At 46.9% G+C, this 22925-nt stretch overlaps 1 protein-coding gene across 1 annotated transcript in view; it reads right to left on the bottom strand.

The window, feature by feature from the left end:
- Positions 1-11386, bottom strand: part of LOC115073915 (interleukin-18-like) — a 38578-nt gene extending 27192 nt beyond the window's left edge. The window contains exon 1 of the mRNA XM_029572877.1: positions 11243-11386. Within this exon, the coding sequence (XP_029428737.1) occupies positions 11243-11274 (32 nt within the window). The 5' untranslated portion in view covers positions 11275-11386. The remainder of the gene's footprint in view (positions 1-11242) is intronic.
- Between the last annotated feature and the right edge of the window lie 11539 nt (positions 11387-22925).

Genomic DNA, 22925 nt, shown 5'->3' with positions numbered 1-22925 from the left:
TTAGGAATTTCTCTCCCATATCCATGTGTGAAGCTTATTCAACAAACTAACATGATCCAGTTAAATGCGGATACACGGTCTGTAAGACCATTAAGCAATCATTCCCTTTATCCCATTCCAGTCTTATCGGTAAGTCATCGGAGAAGGCTAACAGAATGATTTCACTTCCATAGCCCTGTCTGCCTGAAGCAAGAAAGGAAAGGAATCAAAATGACCAGAAAAACCATGTCTGTATTTATTTAAAATACTTACTACCCACCTACCTGACCAAACACAGGCCACCCAAAGTGGAGTACAATAAAAGAAATAAAGTGCAATGATACAAACAGTAAGAATAAAAAGCCAGTGCCACCAAGAACGAGCGGTACCACAGACCTCAACCTGCTCACTCTCAATGGATTTTAGCTGCTTCCTAAAAGGTGGTTGAGTTCCAGTCTAATATGTATAGCTGATTCCAGAGCTGCAGTACCACAGGGGAAAATGTGCTATGGTGCCATCTTTTTCTGCAAATTTCTCAGAAGGAACCTCAAGCAATGCCATGTGGGGCAACCTAAATTTTCCCTCTGGACAATACCAGTGAATTCTCTTCTCAACATAGGAGGGGGCCATTTTCTTCCAGCACCTTGAGAAAAAGAGTCAAGATATTACATTGCACTCTGGTGACGCAAAAGTGGCCCAGCCGAGCCTACGGGAAGAGTCCCAGATAACACAATCATAACTTGTAGTTTGCACAAAAGCCTCCCAGGAAGTCCAACTGACAAGTCATTGCAATAGTCTAAGAAAAATCAAAGCAATTTGCTAATAGTCTATAGTTATCTGGATAAAAAATGCTCCCCCACCATTACCTTTACATAATACATTTTCTGCACTGGATAACGAAGAAGCAATAGGAATGGAAAATTAGTTGATGTTTGAAAGGGACGTAGTCACCTTGTGTACCCAGAAATCCTTAAACATTATCAAAGGTCATAAAAGGAAGCCGCTTCTGCTGGGAGACGCGGTCATCAGAGGAATCGATTTGGGTAATCATTTTGATGGGGAAACAACAGTTAAATGCCTTCCAGGATCCTCAGTCAGTAGAAATACCAACCAGATAGTCAACGCGTCAACGCAATTACAGAAGAAAGTAAAGACTCCAGTATCAATGCTATCATCCATCTGGGGACGAATGATCTTGCCAGACATGGGATCCTTTTAGTACAGAAAGATTTCCAAAACATAGGGAAGAAGATTAGACACATGGCAAAGAGCATTATTACATGTTCATGGAAAGGGGAAGGAAAGGCTCTGCCAAACAGATAACTTAAATTTCTGACTCAAAACATGGTGTAAAGCAAGTAGTTTTGGTTACATTGATGGCTGGGGCCAAGTATGGAGCAGTAAAAGGTTATACTGTAAGGATGGTCTACATTTGTCCTTCGCTGGAAAAAGGATGCATGCAATGCATATTCAGCATAGCTCTCTGCTTCAACGGCAGGGGAGAGAGATTGATACTTCACGCATATCCAGCATAACTCTCTGCTTCAATGGCAGGGGAATGAAGAAAAGTGGATCTATATACAGACAACAACCAACAAGGACTGAATTACATAGTCTGGGTAAACAAATAAGCATGGGTGTAGCTCGCTTATTGCGGCAGTAACAACCCCTAACTAATTAAGCTAGATATTTCACTTAGATGCAGTTCCAACACTGCTCTCTACATTAATGTTGGGGGTGGAAGGGAAATAGAACCAAATGGTTACTAAGAGCCAAGAGTAACAGATAAGTATGAGAAAAAAAGTGCGAAGCTTGCTGGGCAGACTGGATGGGCCGTTTGGTCTTCTTCTGCCGTCATTTCTATGTTTCTATGATGCTAAGAGAAAGTCAGAGCTTAATAATATCACATAATCACACAATGGAGTGTTAGCAGAAAAACCTTTACATTTAATAAAATTGGACCATCATAATACCCTGATGATGCTGAACATAATTTTGAATTCAATATTTTCACTGCTAAGGGTCATAAATAAGTATCAGTCCGTTGGTGGCAATTCCTTTTAAACAGAACAATTTTTTAAATGCTTATAAAAATAATATAAATTCCCCAGAAGAATGCTCAGCAAGCCCAGGCCCGACGTGATATCACGTTTTGGATGCCTGCTTCAGGGGCTTCCAATTCGCGCTTTAAACTGACAGAGGGAATATATTCACTTTAGTATGATGTTGAATATCTCACTTTTCCGCCAACACAAGGTTTTTCTGAAATAGGAACATCAAAAGTCAAACGCATTATATCACAAGTGGGATAATTATTCATTGGAAGACTTATGAAGAGAGGCTGAAGGATCAGAATATGTTCATCCTGGAAGAGAGGAGCAGCAGGGGAGATTTGATACAGACCTTCAGATGTGCAATCATTAATCAGATGTGCAATCATTAATCCTTTTCCATTGGAAAGAAATCTGTAGAACTAGGGGTAATGAAACTCCAGGGAGAACGACTCAGAACCAATGTCAGGAAATATTTCTTCACAGAAAGGGTGGTGAATGCCTGGAATGCCCTTCTGGAGGAGGTTTTGAAGATGAAAAGAATTCAAAGGGCTTGGGATAAACACTGTGGATCCCTAAAGGTTAGAGGATGGAAATGAAGGAAAGAGTGCATGGGAGTAACTTGCTGGTGTGGCGGTTACTACTAGAGATGTGAATCAGAACCGGAATCGGTTCTGATTCCGGTTCACATCGTGTTTTTTTTTTCGTCTGGCCCGATCGCGGTTTTGTTTATCGGCTGCGCCCGAGCCGATAAACAAAAAACCCACCCCGACCATTTAAAACTAATCCCTTAGCTTCCCCCACCCTCCTGACCCCCCCCAAATAAACTTTTTACAGGTACCTGGTGGTCCAGTGGGGGTCCCGGGAGCGATCTCCCGCTCTCGGGCCATCGGCTGCCACTAATAAAAATGGCGCCAATGGCCTTTGCCCTTACCATGTGACAGGGTATCCGTGCCATTGGCCGGCCTCTGTCACATGGTAGGAGCACTGGATGGCCCGCACCCTGTCACATGGTTAGGGCAAAGGCCATCGGCGCCATTTTTATTAGTGGCAGCCGACGGCCCGAGAGCGGGAGATCGTTCCCGGGACCCCCACTGGACCACCAGGTACCTGTAAAAGGTTTTTTGGGGGGGGTCGGGAGGGTGGGGGAAGCTAAGGGATTAGTTTTAAAGGGTCAGGGTGGGTTTAGGGGTTATTTTTGTGTGCCGTTTTTCCCGCCCTCCCCCAAAACGATAAGAGAACCCCCACGAACAATTTAGTGGGGTTTTCCTATTGGTTTTGGGGAGCCCCTGATTTCTGACGATTTTGAAAATATCGTACGATATTTTCAATTGTCAGAAGCCCGATTCACATCCCTAGTTACTACCCTTAACCAATAGGTCTGAAACTTTTGATACAACTCCAACATTGCTCTCTGCTTCAATGGCAAGGGGTAAAGGAGAATTAGATTCAGACAGCAACCAATGAGGGTCCTGGACTTTTACAGTCTGAGAAACTGATAAGCATGGGGGTAACCTGCACAGCGTGGCAGATACTGGCATAAGCTTGCTGGACAGACTGGATGGGACATTTGGACCTTTTCTGCTATCATTTCTATGTTTCTGCATACTTAAGGTGTGGCGGGAAAAGCCCCTCTGAGAGAGAGCTGCTGACCAGAATTGAGATGCAAGCGTGAACTTTCTTTTCTCCATCTGTGCGGTGCCTTTATGAGATGATTTCTCATTACAAAATAAAACTCCATAAATGTAAGGCACAGAACACATAAATGATTGAAATCTAGTAAATCAGAAGCCACGTGACTCAGCAACCCTAGTGGCTGAGTGTGCCCCAGCAACTTCTGCTGGTTGGGTTTGCTAGACCTCCATGTGCTGTCATCAGCCTTTTAGAGGAAGGAGGTGGTTGCTGAGGCAGGAGGTCAGGACCAGGCAGGGGTTTCCTGTATTCGCAAGCCACAGCGTAAAAAGGAAACCCCTCCCCCAAAACAGCCTTTTTCTTATGACAAAATTGCTACATGAGGAACATAAAATGTTGTAAGCTTGTTGTCTTTATTAAAAAACAATTGAGGCAGTAGCTGATCAACTTGATGAAGACTTTACTGAACAAAAGATAAAACTTCAACCTTGTGAACAGAAGCAACATCTTATGTGTGTAACCCCATCTCCAGGTGCATACTACACAATGGATCCTTAAAAGCTGTTTGTAGTTCTCTTGGGGGCCCAATGCTAACTCAAACTTTCTTGCACACATCTTTTTCCCCAGGGCCTGGATTCTTTTACTGACAGGGGGATGCGGAGCGGAATAACCTAGCTTCCAAGGCCCTAGATGTCAGGGAAGACCCTATAAATCCTTTCCCAGGGAGAGGTACACGTCACCATTGGTTGAGTGTCCAAACATAAACTTTACTGTCGATGAATCAGGTTTGTGAAAGGGCACAATTAAACAGTTCTCAGCACCGCAGATGATCTTTTCTGTTCACAGTCTTTTCCTCTTTCGGTGCATGGGTCTCTACCACCAGGGCATGGGAAGCCTTCACTCTCCAGGGCTTGGATAGGGGAAATTCCCAGGTGGCCAGGGGGGTCCTTGTGTAGGCAGGAAAAAAACCCTCCACCACCGGGGAAAAACAAAAAATCGCTAACAGTCTCTCCGCAGAGAGGTTTGGATACGTTCTTGGAAGAGAAGTCCATTACTGGCTATTAATCAAGTTTACTTAGGGAATAGCCACTGCTATTAATTGCATCAGTAGCATGGGATCTTCTTAGTGTTTGGGTAGTTGCCAGGTTCTTGTGGCCTGGTTTTGGCCTCTGTTGGAAACAGGATGCTGGGCTTGATGGACCCTTGGTCTGACCCAGCATGGCAATTTCTTATGTTCTTATGCTCCTCTCTCTCCCACGTTGGTCTTACAGTTTTCCAGTATCTCTCTCTCTCAACGTCTTTTCACTTTCCTGAATCCCACCACGGAAGGGATCCACTTGGGACCCGCAGCTCTGGCTGTTCCTCCGGCAGGGGGCCAGGAAGAGGAGCGGCAAAGCTCTTCCTCTTCTAACCAAAATGTATTCATTTATTTATTTGAAAATATTTACAACTCGCCCCCCCTCTGAAGCAGTTCAGGGCGGGGGTAGAATGGAACATTCAGAAAACCAGACTAAGAAAAACGTACTGAGAACGGGTATATCTGTGTGAGGAAAAGAAATTAGGGACTGCAAGGCAGCAGAAAACTCTATTACTGGAATGCCTCCCTCCCCAAAGCTAATCCAAACACCAGAAGGTCGCTGCAGCGGGTCACCACCATTCCTCTTGCCCTCACAGAGGGTGCAGTGGGGCAGGTCTTCCCAGTCGTGGGCCCTGTGCCCTCTCCCCAAGCAACACCCAGGAGTCTCGCAGGCTTCTTACAAAGAAAGATTATTTGAAGATCCCCAAAGAACCCCGAGAAGTTGCCCAGCCAGCCAGTAAGTGGACTGGAAGGGATGCTCCCTGACCTTCCCCAGGAACAGAAGGCAGGCCTTGCCTTCCAGAGGTAGGCCTCAAACTCCAAACCGAGAGCTAAGCTCCCCCACTTCCTCCTAATTCCAGCTCAAAGCTGCACTGCCCCCAGGGCTCTCAGGAGGGCGCTGCTTTCAAATTCTCTCAAGGAGGCATCCATCCCAGATCCCTCAATGGGAGGGCTGCACTGAATGATGCCTCCCCTCTTTCCTAACCTGTACTGCACTACTACCAAGGAATGCCCAAGGGCCATTACAGGGATGTTTTATTTAAATGATTTTAAAGGTGAGATGCCTGAAAGGGAAATTTTGAAGCTGGCAAAAATGTTGATTCCTGCCTCTGAGAATGTGGGTGTAGCCAATCACTGTGCCATCGGATCTGGTCAGGTGTGCCCCAAAGGTTAACACTTCCTCATGCTCAGGTCCCGACAAGCAACCCGGGCACAACAAGAGACACAGAGGTGGCTCTTAAACGTGCAGGAGCTCCTCTCTTGAGTGCATGTAGTCACGCCTGCCTCTCCCTCCTCGCTGCAGCATGCGTCCCAGAGTGTGCAGGGCGCGGATAGCTAGGACCCACTTTGTGCAGCAGACCCCCCCTCCCCTTCCCCCTCCTGAGCCTCCTCCTTTTGAGTCCTCCTAGCCCCAGGCTGAGTGAGACTGGAAGAGCGTGCACTGGAAGGTTCCGAGTGCGACTCCCCCTGAGTTCTGGGAGCAGCAGCAGCAGCACTCTAGCAAGCCTGGGCAGTCACGGTAGCTGGCTGAGCAACTTCCCGCATTGCATGGATTTCTCCTGCAAGGAGAGGGAGCTGGAGCCTGGGAGAGGGGAGGTCTGTTTATGGCAAGGGACAGGCTAGGGCAGAGGCATAGTCCAAGAAGGATGAGGAGATTAGGGTAGAGAAGAAGCAGGAGCCTGCAGGCAGTAAAGAGCAGAGGGAGCAGAAGCAGCTCCTTGGTGAGGGGGCTGAGGCAGGTGGGCGATGCGCCCATGTTAAAAAGAGTAGGGAGCAGCAGCAGAAGGAGACAGGAGGAGGCCCGATGGCGAGACAGTTCTACGTACAAGGCAAGGGCCTTGGCTGAAGTCCAAGGAAGTATTATTGAAAAATATGTTGACGCTGTGGGTAAGCCACAAATGTAATCCTTTGGTGTCAGATCAGCCACAGCGATGGCAATGGGGAAATGCATGGGTAACAACTGGAGGAAGAAAACTAGCAGCGGTTATCTGCATGCTGTGTGTATGCATATTTATCTTTCTTTATGTGCATATAACCACATCCACTTAGTTGGTGGTCTGGGGGGGGGGGGGGGGGGGGGGAATCCACTGTGACAGTTTCATGTGCTTTTCTGCTCCCTTTGTTTAAAATTTGGAAGAGACACTGGTGGAGCATTCACTGCTTCCCTAGCTCTTTTTTTTTGGGCCATATGATTCCTGTCCATGTCCATACTGCCTTCTTCGTTGAGGCTGCTGTACCACACAGCAGTTGTATTAACGTGAGTGTTCCTTGAGCTTAAAAGGTTGGGAAAAACTTCCTTAGCCTACATGCTATCAAACTAGGCCTGGGTCAGATGGCAACCCTAGGGGCTTCAAGTCACAGTACTGCCATAATGAGATCAAATCTGGATGAGCCTGAATCAGCTGGCAATCCTAGAAGCACCTGCAGCTTTTACTGCGTCCCTGCTGATAATTCTGCGCGAGTGAGAGGGCTCCGTCTGGTAAATCATTAACAATCTGTGGAGAGTGGGCGGACAAGGGAAAACAAATGCAAACCTTAGCTGTGAAAATGGGAAAATAATGGGTGAGGCGGGGAGAGCAGAGGACAGAATTGAGAAAAGCTAATTCTCCCACCTGTGCTTGACAGGAATGGTGGAGCCGGTGCAGGGAAGAAGGTTGGTTTGCCCTGGCTGCTGGAAGGGAACTGGAGGCAGGACGGTGCTTGGTACCCGGGGGGGGGGGGGGGGTGAGAACAGAGAGATACAAGGAAATAAAGAGAGGACTCTAAACATACACGGATAACCCATTATACAAACTGTGTGGTGGGAGCTGCACAGTTTCTACAAGACCATGTATCTCTGCCCTGAAAGTGTACATGTATGTTTCTGGAAGCGCACACTTTTTTTTTTTTTTTAATACAGAGAGCCACATAATTTCTAGAAGCGCACACTTTTTTTTTTTTTTAATACAGAGAGCCACATAATTTCCAGATCTGTTTTATATAAAAGTTTGCGCGTGCCTTTCATGCCCGACATAACTGATATGCGCGGAATTGCCACAGCTTTCGCACGAGGGCCAGTAGATCATGAAGCATGCGTGCGCGCACTCGGCTTATGAAAAATACTTGCGCGCGCCCACTTTTAATCGCTGGGTTTGTGGATGCTTCCCCCAGTTCGCCCGCACTTCCTTCCCCCAGTTCCCCCAGACCCTCCACCACTTCAGGGACTCTCTTGCAGTGAATTTCTAGGGCAATTCTGCTCAAAATATTTAAAATTCCTCATCTTCCAGTAATAACTTTTTTTTTGCATTGATTTAAAATGTAATTACTTAAAGACTGTCGTGTAAATTGTGTTATTTTGACCAATATAAAGTGTGCAGAACCTTGCTGAATTTTAAGTTTTTGTGCGCAGAATTTAAAATGTTTTTGCGCAGAATTCCCCCCCTGGGAGTAAGTTTTGCAAGCACTGGCAGGCAGCACTGGGACTGAAAACAGCACGGCCCTGGGACAAGAAATTGGGGGTTTGTTTGGCCTCAGTGAATCAGGTAGAGTTTAAAAAAAAAAAAGCTGTGAAGGAGAGCGAGGGGCTGGCTGGGGCCATCACACTGCAGCTCTCCCACTATCACCAGGACACCAAGGGGCTGCAGAGCCCAGCAGCTGAATGCACCGGCTACAGCCTGTAGGTAGGTTAAGGTTACCTGCAAAAAAAGCTGGAGTGGGGGGGTTAGGGGATTAAAGAAGGAATTTGAGGATTGGGTGAAGGGAAGTGGGAAATTGGGGAAGGGGTGAGCAGAGATTTTTTTTGGCTAAAAATGTGTTCCAGGTCACATAATGTGCCTCTCTAGGGTCAGCTTGAGGTGCTTTTGGGAGTCGTTGAATCACATGGGCCTGCTTAAAAAAAAAAAAAAAAATCCCCCTGGCTGATATTTAGCTAGAGTCCACCCCTGCGCACAGCGCTGCAAGTGCATGCACGCTTCAGGCTTTTACAAAACACTGCTTTCACCCATACCTGCGACTTCCACCTGAAAACCGTTTGAAAATGACCCCCCTGTGCACATACAAATATAAAGGTACCCATGTAAGTAAATAGTAGGAACACTGAAATAAATTCTACTTTCTCTGTAAATCATTCATGCAGTGACGTCAGATGGCACGTTCCGGGGGCCCTGCCACTCTCTTGGATCATAGATTCCCAGGGCAAGACCAGGAAGAGAGGACTTCCCCTCCATTCTCCCTGCCGCTACCAGCAGTACCAGGCATTCCCCAGGTCCTGGAATGAATTTTAAGCAGCGCTGTTTCTGTCCTGACATTAAGAGCAACGTGTTAGGAGCTGGGGGGGCCATGACACAGCTGAAGAAATGGGAAGCGAGGGACTCCACCGGGCAATTTTACAACCCCCTCCCCCCCCCCCCCCTTTAAAACAGCAGTGGCTTTCTCCAGCTTCCACACTGCGCAGGCAGACCACGTTTGTTTTCATTAAATAACATAACAAGGGACTCATGTGAGCCCCCTCCAGCACACCAGTGCCCTTTAATTAAAATCAAATAGTGACAAAGAAATATCTTTGGGACTGTCCTGGTAAATGACCATGAAAGTAATCTAATGCATTTACTCTTACTGCAGTGATGCTGCAAACCTTGTGGGGGTGGGGGAGGGGAGTAAAAGAATAGGTGACGGCAGAAAAATACCACTTGACGCATCCAGTCTGCCCAGTTACTCCTGCCACACTGCTAAAGGCACACCCCAGCTCACAGCCATAGAATGCAATTGCTTGTACCATATCACACCACATGATACTGGTACTGATACTTGGACACATGATACTGATACTTCACTTGGAATACATATCCAGCGCAACTCACTGCTTCAACGGCAGGGGGGAATAAAGAAAAGAGGAATTATATTCAGACAACAACCAACAAGGACTGAATGGCACAGGCTGAGTAAACAAATAAGCATGGGAGTTGCTTGCTTATTGCAGCAGTTACTACCCCATACCAATTATCAGGCTGATACAGAAAGAAACGCGGGAGAGCGGGCGAGCGCCCACTCTCCCGGCGCACGCACAGGCCAGCGTAAATAAAAATATGCTAATTAGGGCCCGTGGTAAAAGGAGGTGCGTCTCTAGCGCCTCCTTTTTGACAGGAGCGGTGGCTGTCAGCGGGTTTGACAGCCGACGCTCAATTTTGCCGGCATCGGTTCTCGGACCTGCTGACAGCCACGGGTTCGGAAACCGGACGCCGGCAAAATTGAGCGTCCGGTTTTCAACCCGCGAGCTGATTTTAAATTTTAATTATTTTTTACTTTTGGGACCTCCGACTTATTATCGCCATGATATTAAGTCGGAGGGTGTACAGAAAAGCAGTTTTTACTGCTTTTCTGTACACTTTCCCGGTCCCGAGAGAAATTAATGCCTACCTTTGGGTAGGCGCTAATTTCTGAAAGTAAAATGTGCAGCTTGGCTGCACATTTTACTTCCTGAATCGCGCGGGAATAACTAATAGGGCCAACATCATGCATTTGCATGTTGCGGGTGCTATTAGTTTCGGGGGGGGGGGGGGGGGGGGTTGGTTGAACGCGCGTTGATGCACTATTACCCCTTACTGAATAAGGGGTAAAGTTAGCGCATCGAAAACGCGTGTCCAAACGCGGGTTAACAGTGCGCCAGAGCGCACTGTACTGTATCAGCCTGTAAGCTAGATCTTTACTTAGATGCAGCTCCAGCACTGCTCTCTACTTCAATGGCGGGGGTGGAAGGTAACTAGAACCAAAAAATTACTAATAAGGGCCAAGAGTAACAGATAAGTATGAGAAAAAAAAATGTGAAAGCTTGCTGGACAGACTGGATGGGCCGTTTGGTCTTCTTCTGCCATCATTTCTATGTTTCTATGAATAACTTCTAAAATAATAAATGCTAACAAAGGCATTCTGCCCGGAAATAATGTAATGCCGGAAGGTGCACTGTTCTTTGTAAGATGTGCGAGGCCATGACCATGGGGCATTCTTCTAGCGGCTGCACATTGGCCCTTACAGAAGGGAGCCCATCCCATGTCTATCAATTACTCTGGCTTATCTGTCTTATCTGTGCCAGCACTACTTGTGGGACTGCACGTCCTGCCTGGTAAATGTTGCAATGAAGAATAATCGCTCATGCAGTTTGGAGCAGATTCTGAGCAAGACTCAGGGAGGAGAGAGAGAATGCTGGGGAAAGGGGGAGGAGGGGGTTTGGGAAGTAGAACAGAGAGTAGATGCCAGGGAAGGAGGGTGAAGAGACAGAGGGGAGTGGATGCCGGAGAAAGGGAAGAACAGATGCCTGGGAATGGGTGAGGGGGGGGGGGGGTGTGAATACAGTGCAGCACCGCTCATCAAAGCTCTGGGCTCTAGCCTGCAATAGCTAAGTGTAAAAAAGAAAAAAGTCTATACAGAAATAAACTAGAAAAACATACACACAAGCACACCTATCTAGAAATAGCATGGCAGAGAAGCCTCGCCTGTAGACAGAGGAAGGAACAGTGCAGTCACCTACCTGGCAGGCTGTGTTTTTGCTTCCCCCTGCATTAATCCCAGGAAAAGTTGTCACCCTACTCAAAAGGCTGGCTGGTACGAACAAAGCAACTTCCAAGCACTACCGTTTCCTTTTAATGTGTGGCAAGCGAGCAGTTCCACCTCCTGTGACTGACGTCAGCCGCTGGCTGGGCTGGTGTCTACTCTTCTCTGGGAGGGAACTAGCTGCCCCTCTAGAGCTGACACTGACAAACTCTCATAGGAATGTGCAGCATTCCCGCGTCCCTCCCTCTGTGTAAAGCCCAGCTTGCCAAGTCTCTGCACACAGCCCAAGTTGCTTTACTTTTCAGGGGTGTTCTGGGAAGACAGCAGTTCACCGATCACACACAGTAAAAGCCGCTCTCCCGGCACGCGCGCGCAGGCCACTCTCCCGTGCACGCGATTCTGTATTTAGATGAGGGCCCGCGGCGGCTGTCAGCGGGTTTGACAGCCGACGCTCAATTTTGCCAGCGTCGGTTCTCAATCCCGCTGACAGCCACGGGTTCGGAAACCGGACGCCGGCAAAATTGAGCGTCCGGTTTTCAAGCCGCGGGCCGATTTCACTTTTTTTTTTTTAACTTTTTTTAACTTTCGGGACCTCCGACTTAATATCGCCATGATATTAAGTCGGAGGGTGCACAGAAAAGCAGTTTTTACTGCTTTTCTGTGCACTTTCCCGGTGCCCGGAGAAATTAGCACCTACCTTTGGGTAGGCACTAATTTATGAAAGAAAAATGTGCGGTTTGGCTGCACATTTTGCTTTCTGAATCGTGTGGAAATACCTAATAGGGCCATCAACATGCATTTGCATGTTGTGGGCGCTATTAGGTTCGGGGGGGGTTGGATGCGTGTTTTTGACGCGCTATTACCTCTTACTGAATAAGGGGTAAAGCTAGTGCGTCAAACTTGCGTCCAATCACGGGTTAACAGTGCGCTCCGCCAGAGCGCACTGTACTGTATCGGCCTGTGGGTTAGGTGACCATGCTCCAGTGGGTTAGTGGGGCGGGGGGGGGGGGGGGGGGAGGGGAATTCAAAGGCGCCAGGCTATAGGGGGCACCCGGAGATCTCTTTTTGCATTTTTGTTTGTTCAGCTGGATGCAGGTAGCAGGTGAGAAGAGGGTGCTATTTGAAATGACTGCTGTTTCTGTGACCTTAAACATTTCTACAAGGACAGTAGTGATGGGAAGGGGTGGGGGGGGGGAGACGGATGCAGGGGAGGCGACACAATGCATTGCCACCCCCCCCCCCCCCAGCGCCATTGCCGCACTCCTGCTGCCAAATACCGGTAGATTCTTCCAGGGGTTTCTGGTAAGGGCACAAGCCTTTCACTGCCCACGTATGGTGATCCTATCCGGCCAACTCTCAGGGTGAAACGGGGAACTTTGGGGTTTGCTTGAAATTGCAGGGGCTCTCTGGAGACATACCGGAAAGCTACGGCTGTCATCCCACTGTTGGGTTGGAGGGAAACGGCTGCAACTGAATCTTCCTTTGCAGGTTGGATTAAGGACGTGGAGGCGTTGGCCAGGTGAAGTAGGGGAAAGGGGACAGAGGCGTGGGCCACAGGAAAGGGAAGCTGAACTGGTCCATGGAAGTGCCCTGGCCCCACCCATCTCTAAGCCTCTGGGAGGCTTAGAAATGGGTGGGGCCAGGGCTGGGGAGAGAGTTGGGGGTTGTCCCTGGAGTGGGGAGAAAGAGTGAGCGCGTGCATGTGTGAAAGAGGGGGGCAAAACAGGGGAAAGGGAGGGGGGAAAGTTTGCATGAATCCCTCCCCCTTTGCTAATCTACACCAATCTCAGGGGGACTGGAACTCAAAGGTTGTCAGCTATTGTAAGAGCACCAAGGTGATGGGGGTGGGAGCGGGGAAGAGTGTGGGGTGAGTACCCTGGATCAGAGGGGAGAATGGGGTGAGTACAATGAGCAGGAGGAAAGTGGCAGGGGGGAGAGGAGGGGTATCACTGGCAGAGGAATGTAGGGTGAAAGCATTGGGAATGGGGAGGAAGGGTGAGAGCAATGGGTGGGAGGAGGAGAGAACACTAGCAGGCCGATGCAATAAAGTCAAAAAACGAGCGTCCAAATTGAGCGCCCGTTATTTTAATGCGCACACATCCACCTCTCCTGGTCGCCCAATGCAGTCTGTAAATGAGCTGCGCTAGGGATAATTTGTGCGTCCCTAGCGCATCTTTGGCATCAAGCACCCAGGACGTGTGGCTGTGTACGGGTTACCAAAACGGACACTCAATTTACGAGCGTCCATTTTATCCTGTGGCAGCGAATTTACTGGCACAATATACATGGCCTGGAGCGAATGTATTGTGCTTGTGTATTGTGCACCCAGAAATTCTTTTTTTCCCTTGAGCCTTTTTTTTTTTTTTCCAGGATGTTCCTTTCTGTGATTCCTCCTACTTGTATCGCGACAATCCTAGGTAGGAGGAACCACGGAAAAGCAATATTTTTGTTTCTAGGTAGACCCCTTTGATGCGCAGAAAGACTTTACGCCTGCTCCTGGCCGGCGTAAAATTTGACGGGTTAACAAGTACGCCTTGGGTGCACGGCGATTTTTGGCAGGGTAATAGCTGATAGCCTCATCTACATGGCATTTACGCCGTGATGAGCGCTATTAGCTGCGCGTTTGTTTGGATGCGTGTTTTGGAAGCATTGATCCTCTTATTGCAGCAGGGGTTATGGACGCACGTCTAACCACTCGATAACCTGTGCGCTAGTCTGGGTGCACTTTATTGCATCGACCTCTGGGTCAGAGTCCCCAGCTGGAAAGAGGCGCAGCCAAGGCTGAAGGGAAGAAGCTGAGAGAGCAATGATGGGGACTGGGGAGAGGTGAGAGCAGTGCATTAGGGAGAGACAGGCAAGAACACTCAGGCGGGGGGGGGGGGGGGGGGGGGGGGAAGAAGATAGGAAAGCAGAACTCAAACGTTTCCAGGTAATAAAGTTAACAAAACAATAGGTGGATCAAAGTATATATGCAAGATTGTAAATCCCCACTTTTCCAAAGATTAAATTCACAATATGAAATTGTTACATAGTGAGTTGTTCCAACCTACTCAAGGACAAGATGCAAAAGAAATCGGAAACAGGATTTTATTTAGTACATGGGGCTTTTCATTTTGTGTGAAACTTGAGGCGGTCAGCAAGCAGTATCTGCTCCGTGAAGAATCAGCACAAGGAGAGAGAACAGAACTAACACATAGTACTAGTATGTGGAACACCTTGCCAGCTGAGTTAAGACTCGAAACAGAGTCAATAAAATTCAAGAAAGGGTTGAAAACTTGGTTCTTCGAGCAAGCCTTCTCAGATAGATTACAAGCTTAGTCCCAAATTGAGTAATAGTTACCTCTGCTGATTGCACTGTATATCTGAATTTTTTTAACTGTTTTATCCTTTACTATTGTATTTCATTGTTGTTCTTTTACTGTTTTATTTTAATGTCTTAAGATTCTTTGTACACCGTTATGATGTAATTACGAATGACGGTATATAAAAATCGTTTAAATAAATAAATAAATCGATCCCTAAAGCAGAACCAGGGGCGGATTCCAGGTAAAGATCGGCCAGGAGATTTTCCGCCCAGGCCGACCCAGGAGATACCTCGTGGTCTGTTATGGTTGTGAGGTGTTGGAGTGGATTCTTGGGTACTGCAGTGATGGCCACTCCCATGGGGAGGAGCCCCGCGAGGAACTGTTTTTCTGTGCACCCTCCGACTTAATATCATGGCGATATTAAGTCAGAGGTCCCAAAAGTTAAAAAAAAGTTAAAAATTTAAAAAAAAAAAAAATTTAAAATGGGCCCACGGCTCGAAAACCGGACGCTCAATTTTGCCGGCGTCCGGTTTCCGAACCCGTGGCTGTCAGCGGGTTTGAGAACTGACGCCGGCAAAATTGAACGTCAGCTGTCAAACTCGCTGACAGCCGCCGTTCCTGTCCAAAAAGAGGCACTAGGGATGCGCTAGTGTCCCTAGCGTCTCTTTTTACCGCGGGCCCTAATTTAAATAAATTAACTTACTGAATCGTGCACACAGGAGAGTGGCCTGTGCGCTCGCCTGCTCTCCCGTGATTTTTACTGTATCAGCCCGTCGGTTTGTTAGCAAATGAAGGGCAGGCTAAAATCGGAGGGGACGCCCCCGAGGTTCCCACCATGACGTAGATAAAGACGTGGGTGGCGTGCGAGCGCGCACCCTAGGAGGCCCTCAGGAAAAACATGGTGACCGCCGTTGCCAATCCGGGGATGCCGGGGAGAGCGGCATGAAGACGCGGTGGCAGCCAACTTCCCAAGGCTTGAGGAGAGAGAAGGAAGAAAGGAGAGGCACAGAGGTTGAAGCTATCTGAGACCGGATGCAACAGAGGCCCTATAACTGATTGCATCCTCAATGTACCTTTATTACATGGTCTGGATAAACAGATAAGCATGGGTGTAGTTTGCTTATTGCGGTGGTTAATACCCCTAACTAAGCTATTACACTTAGATGCAGTTCCAACACTGCTCCTACATTAATGGCGGGGGTGGAAGGGAAATAGAATAAAAAAGGTTACTAAGAGCCAAGAGAAACAGATAAGTATGTGAGAAAAACAAAAAGTGCGAAAGCTTGCTGGGCAGACTGGATGGGCTGTTTAGTCTTCTTCTGCCGTCATTTCTATGTTTCTATATGACATGTGATAACTGATTGTCATAACAAAAATATGTTTATGATATACCTAGTCACTATCTCGTTATGTACTTATTTGCAGATGCCACTATTTAGATTTTCAAGTTAATGATACAGTCGGAATTAATGCAGTTTTTATTAGTCTCTACATTCCAAGCGTTTTGTAGCATTTCCCAGTCCTATAACTTCTAATACATATATGCATTTACTTGCTGAGTCAGCTAATTGATTATTTGATGTGTTCTCCTGTACCTTTATCTATGAAAGTTGGTCTGATCACACTAACCTATCACCCTGTCCCACTGCTTGCAATTTTACAGTGTGATATGTCTTGGTGTGGATCCAATGTTCCCGAGAGTTCTTGATTCTCTGCCCACCTGTCCCTTCCCTGTTGTGAACTTTGTTGTCTCAGTGGTGATTCAAGGTTCAAGAGGGATGTATAATATTGCCTGCTGGACTGCACGCCAGCATACGTCAAATACGAGCTGTTCTGTTTGCTGTAAGGAATGCAGCTAATTGCAACTACTGAATGCTTCCTGTTTTTATCATTCTCTTGCTTGCCCTACTGCTGGTGCCTCTGCATTAGTTTTTTTTTCTCTTATTTCTTCTTTTGCAGCCTGCGTCTATGTTTCCTGGTAGGGTGGCACTTCTGGTCATAGGTAGATATAGGTAAACAGAATATGTCTTATGTTTTTCAACACCTTTGTACCCTGTCACATATTATGTATGCACAAGACAGTGTGAATTCTTCTGCTGACTCTTGGTTTTCCTCTTTATTTTCCTGGCTTCCTTCACTCTTCTGATTATGTACATTGCTTATATCCCTGTTTGCTATTTTTGCAATTCTAATCTTTGGTTGTTGTTGTTTTCAGTGCTCTTTTTCTCTTTTATCATATATTCACACTTCTTCCTCTTCTGTTTTATACCTTTCCACTCCTGTCTCTGCCTCTCATTATGAGACTGTGCTCCTTGCAGAGACTCACCCAGTATAAATGATATTATATGAGAAAGATAATACTTTCCATACTGGTTTCTTTCTTTTTCCTATCTTTATACTTGGTACAACATTATTATATGATTACTTGAATTATTATATGATTACTTGACTCTGAAAGATACTATATGTGGTCTGCTATTATATGTTTTCTCTTCTTTATAATGCAACCATACTTGCAGCTCAACAATAGAGCTAATGGACATTTAGTGGAATTTAGTCACAATGCTATTATTTGTTAACTAGAGAATGTGTGTCTATCTATGAGTATCACTTACATTAATAGGGATCTAGAGGGATACATGCACTACCCTGTACACCCCCAATACAAACCAAGGGTTAGTTGCTAGGCTACACTTTTAGGCCTACTTGCCATGGACTATCCTCACTGACCTGTTACCCTCTCTGGTGCTTTGGTGTGCCACTCTTGCCTTTTGAAAGTGGCACAAGAGGGAAATGATGTGTGCCTGAGTCTGAGACCAACAAGGAGACAATGACTCACCCAGAATCCTCTGCTGCCTTGGCCTGCTTGCAGTTCTGGCCATGGGAACCTTAAATGCCCTATTGACTCTAATTTGGAGAAATTACAGGAGACATTTGGATAGCAGCAGGAGATGTCAAAAACTTATAATGGAGGGTCATGGGGTCACAGAAAAGCAGAAGGAAAAGGTCAGAATCTCACAGGCTAAAGTTTTAACTACGGTAGCACCAGCGAAACCAGAGTCTTGGAAACTTCCCTGAGGGTGAAAAACTGACAGGGCAAGGGACTAAAAGAAGATTAATGTAAACATCAGGCAAGAGGGCCTCAATTTGGGAGGGGGATCAGGATAACTTAGGTTTTATTCATCTTGTTTTAACATGAGAAACTGTGTACATGATACTCCCATAGGTTCATGCAACTTAGGGATTATTGTATGTTTTACCTATAAAAAGCAGCACTCACTGACATACAAAGAGAGAGACAGATTGGTGCTTCTCCTAGGCATCTAGACAGAGAGAACTGCTGTGACTCTGTACCTCCCAAGGGTACCTGCATTGCTTATTGATAAGAAATAAAAAATTGATATTTTTTTCTATTAGATTTGGTATGGTATCCTTGTGTTCGGGGAGAAGAGCCTTTAAGCGTGTTTGGCGCTTAACATCTTCCTGCCACAACCGCCTCAGGTAAACTGCCAGCATAAAGAAGGTCCCAGCGGCCAAAGAAGAGTCACTGCAGTGCCGCCAGCGTTCTCCCCGCAACCGGACGGGCACTCAGCCACTCCTCGGGGCCAGCCCTCGGCTGCATCCATCTAGCCCTCGGTTCTTCACCCTTAAGATGGGACTAATCTGAAACAACCAGCCCGCCTCCCTCCCTTCCTTATAGATCAGATTGCAAGTCCAGCTCCCTCCCTTCCCCGAGTGACTGCAGGCGGGCGAGGAGGCTCCACCGACCGGGACAGTCTCACTGTCAACCAACAGGGGTGCAAGCCCCGCAGCTGCGCTCTCCGCTTTCCACTTCCCCCCTCCCTCCTCCATGCCCCGGTCTCACACACTTGAACCGGCTGTCTCCCTGGCTGCCAGCGAGATTCATGAACCCGCGGGAGGGAGAGGAGAGGCGCCGGCGGCAAGACGAGCCACAGAGGCATGGAGGGGAGGGAGCAGCAACAAGCACAAGACTCGGGAAGTGGGGAGCAGATAGGGGAGACAACAGGGAACTCTGGGATTGGGGGAAAGGGTGGGAGAGCCGTCATGAGGAGAGAGGAAAGAGGGCAAGAACTTGGAGACTGTGTTGAGAAAGAAGGTAGGGATTGGGGACCCTAAGACTAAGCTGGGGAGGGGAGACAGCAGCAACATGGTGATTGGAATGGCGGGGAGTAAGAGTATGTTGGATGGGTGAGGGATGAGTGACAGGAAAGGATATGGGGCTGGTGAGGTGAAGCCAAGCATAGGGAAATAGTTGCAAGCTAACGAGCTGGTGAGTGCAGAGTAGGAGTGTGCAGCCGCCAGCCAACAAAATCTCAATTTTTTTTGTTTGGGGGATTTTTCCATGTCATTGTTTCTGTTTTTGTAGTGCACACTCAAAAATTAGCTTGCACTAGAAAATTAGATGTGCACTAATCGAAATGAACTGAAAAACGGCAGCACATCCCTAGTAAAGGCAGTGGAAATGGAGGATTAGGGATTGGGTGAAAGTCAGAGGAAACAGGCTGGGGAAGGAGTGAGACAGTGCTGGGGGGGTGGGGGACTAGGAGGGCTGGAGAGAGGGTGAGAAGGAGGACAGATGGGCTGCGATGGGGGTAAGAGTAGAAAATGGAAAGCAGATTTGTAGGCGAGAGGTGAAAATGGAGAGATTGAGAACTGGAAGGTGAGAGAGAAGGGGGTGTGAAATCACACTATGAGTGAGAGCAGAAAAGAGATGAAAGGGAAAATCAATGTCAGAGACATGAAGGGAAGGAGAGAAGAAATGAAGAGGAAAGCAGCACAATTAAAAAAAAGTAAAAGGTCAGCAAAGGTAGAAAAAAATTATTTTAGTTTTCAATTTCATGATTGGAATACATCAGTTTTGGGAATGTGCATCTCTTATATCTCATATGCTCAGCATAGGAGGAAATGCATTTCTGTTTCTTTTTCTAGTGTTGCACTGCATGCAGAGTCTGGCTTCTTGTGGCTTCCAGTTCAGTTTTCGTCTGTACACTTTTAATTTGTATTCCCTTGTTCTGTATATGGTGAGCTTCTGTCTGTGTTCTTTGTGTGTGACACAGGTGAGGTATTCTGCTAGCATGTAGTTTTTATGCAGGAGTCTATAGCAGTCCAGCATATTTTGTTCCAGTAGGAGGTGTATTGGTATTTAGGGCCTGATGTATTTGCAGCACGGCTTTTTCAAAGGGTGAGTGCTGGCAATTATGATATGGAAGGCTTACTATATTGGAATTGTAGTTCAGTTTATTCCTAGCTTTCTGTCGGCCAAGTCCACACCGAGTGCACTTTACCATAGGCCTAATACCATATGGGATCCAGTAAACCGCCTTGATAACTTTGAGAAAAGCAGCTTATTAAGACTATTAAATTATTATTATTGAAAGTGGTTTTTTGTTTTGTTTTTTTTGCAGTGTAGGCGTATATAATATATATGCTGTTATAAGTGATATTTTTATTTCAGAAGAATCTATTTTGAATGCCTATTTTCCATACGCAATATGCCTTTTTAGGTTGGGGAAGTTAATACATTTTAAAATGAAAAACAATGCATAAGTTTTAATTATGTGGGGTGGGGAGGGGAGGGGAGGGGGAAATCTGCTTTAAGGTATGGGAGTCCAATGGAAAGTTCTGCTTCCAGATATGCTCTATGGGGCTGATCTTCAAAAAGTACGCCGGCGCGAAAAAAAATACGCCGGATTTTAACAGATACACGCGTAGCCACGCGTATCTGTTAAAATCCGGGGTCGGCGCACGCAAGGCTGCGCAAAATCATCAGCCTGCGCGCGCCAAGCCGCGCAGCCTGCCTCCGTTCCCTCTGAGGCCGCTCCGAAATCGGAGCGGCCTCGGAAGGAACTTTTGTTTTGTCCCCCCCACCTTTCCCTCCCTTCCCCTACCTAACCCACCCCCCCAGCCCTATCTAACCCCCCCTACCTTTATTCCTCGAGTTTCGCCTGCCCAAGCCGGCAGCTGGGGTCCATGTTCCAGTCCAGGGGGTTGGTCTGGAGGCCGCGGCCATGCCCCTAGAACGCCCCCTGAACTGCCCCTGACCCCAGACACGCCCCCTCCCACCCCTTTTACGAAGCCCCGGGACTTACGTGCGTCCTGGGGCTTTGTGCGTGCCGGCGGCCTATGCAAAATAGGCGCACCGGCGTGCGAGTGCCCTGCGTGCGTAAATCCAGCCAGATTTACGTGCGCAGGCCTTTTAAAATCGACCCTTATATGTCTAGGGCATCTACTACGTTTGTATTAGCCCTAAGAGTCACAAACACAGACTACCACCATTCACCAATCTCTCACACCCCCAGGGGGCAGATCCTGGAGAAGGGTGGGAGGCAGGCAATAAGGAATGGAGGAGTTCTATTTCTAGACCCAGGAGGTGGGGTGTCTAAAGGCCGCCCTGCCCCATTAAACATTTCTCTGGTACCCCCTAATGCGGACGCAGAAGACTGAGAACAAAAAATAACAGGCCCAAAAACTGAGTGGTTAGAGCAGTGAGCTGCAAAGAAAGGAAGCCAGGGTATAAATCCTATTGCCATTCCTTGTGACCTTGGGCAAGTCACTTCACCCTCCATTGTCTTCCCCCTGCTCTGGCCCTCGGTGATTTCACCTGCACTGGGCCATGGGAGGGAGGTAACCATTTCATCCTTCGCCTCAGGCAGCAGATTGCCTTGAGCCACCCCTGCTCCATGCAAACCCTTTTTTCATGCCTCTAGGTGATCCTCTTATCTACAAGCCCTTCTTAGACCAGAACTGATTCTCTGCCATCCCTTCCCTCTAACTGCATGCCCTGTTTCCTCTTCACTCATCCCGATCCCCTCTCCCACCTCTCAGCCTCCAACCCTTCTCTCACATCACCACTGATGAATGTGCCTGAACAGAAAACCAACATGGAGAAGGGCAACTGACCCAGAATCCTCTGCTTTCTTAGCCTGTCCTGTCTATATGAACTCTAAGTGACTTATTGAGCCTGATGTGCAGAAATTCCAGGAACACCTGGACAGCATTTGAAGCTGGCGCCACTTATGATGCCTAATTACAGGGTCATAAAAGGAAAAGGCAATGGTTGGAAACTTCAGGCTATACTGTCACAATAGAGGCACTCTTTCTCAGGGGTTTCTATAAACACAGCCACAGATGTGTTAATTGCCCTGACCAGCAAGATTCTAACAGAACAAAGGACTATCTAGAGAGTGATGGTAAATGGGCCCCTCCTGGGAGAAGTAATCAGGTCAGTTTAGGGATAATCACATCATGCTGTTGACATGACAACCAATGTAAATTATTCTCTAGGCAGTCATACAATGCCAAATAAAATTTACTTTATACCGTTTACTGAGTCTAAGTGTTCTTGTGTGCCTGGCCCTAAGTACAGAAAATTATGTACATCACGCACCTCTAGAATCTTCTAACCCAGTACAATATTGTATGTTATCTATAAAAGAAGGATCACTTCCTGTATACAATGAGATGCTGGTAGTCAGTTTGTCAAAGAAATGGCATCAGCATCTCCCAAGAATACTTATCTTGTTCAATAAAAAATTATACTTTCTACAAAAATCTAAGTGTTCTTGTATCCTTGGATATATAAGTTCATAAAGAATGGCATGGCGCTTAACATTATGGCACCCAAACAGGGACTTGATAGCTGAGGCTATCTATTGGACAGTCATATGTCTGAATCTGCTGGACACGCTCAGACCTAACGCTGCTATTTGGACTTTAACTGGCTCTCGCTCGAAGGATGTTTTGCTTATTGCATAGTAATTCCCAGGAACAGAAGATTTCTGGATGACTGTTTATTGAAAACGTAGTACCCAGAAGACAGATGAGAGAGTGCCCTCTACTGCAGGGATGACAGATTGTGAGTATTTAATAATCAACCTGTAAGTATAATTTTCTAGTTAAGTAAGTAAAAGATTTTCTTTGGCCAATTGTAAAGAAAAGAGCACTATTTATTTTGATCTACTTTGGGAACGCCCATTTGTAGATTATTGTTTGATATACTTAATGAAAACAATTATTAAGAGTGATTTTGGTTTATTCGTCTGTACATTTGTTAATAAATTTGTACTTCAAAATCAATACAAAGAGTTTTAAAAACAGCACCAGTTAGTCCTTGGTTGTAAGCCCTCGCCATGCTTGCAAAGCTGTGGGGTTATTAAAGGAACATACAAAAGGAAAGTTTTTGGAAAAGTATAGTTTAAAATCTGGTTTTCTATTTGTCTGATTTCTGCCATGGTGAAACGCATTGTAGTGAAGGAGACAGAGGCTAGGAAGAGCTTCACCAATGGAAGCCCGAGGTCCCCCGGGAGAAGCCCGTAGGGACCCGGGCCGCTTGGA

Source organism: Rhinatrema bivittatum, chromosome 12 (genome assembly GCF_901001135.1).
Source record: "Rhinatrema bivittatum chromosome 12, aRhiBiv1.1, whole genome shotgun sequence".
NCBI classification, from domain to species: domain Eukaryota; kingdom Metazoa; phylum Chordata; class Amphibia; order Gymnophiona; family Rhinatrematidae; genus Rhinatrema; species Rhinatrema bivittatum.
This window is presented reverse-complemented; position numbering and strand designations above follow the sequence as displayed.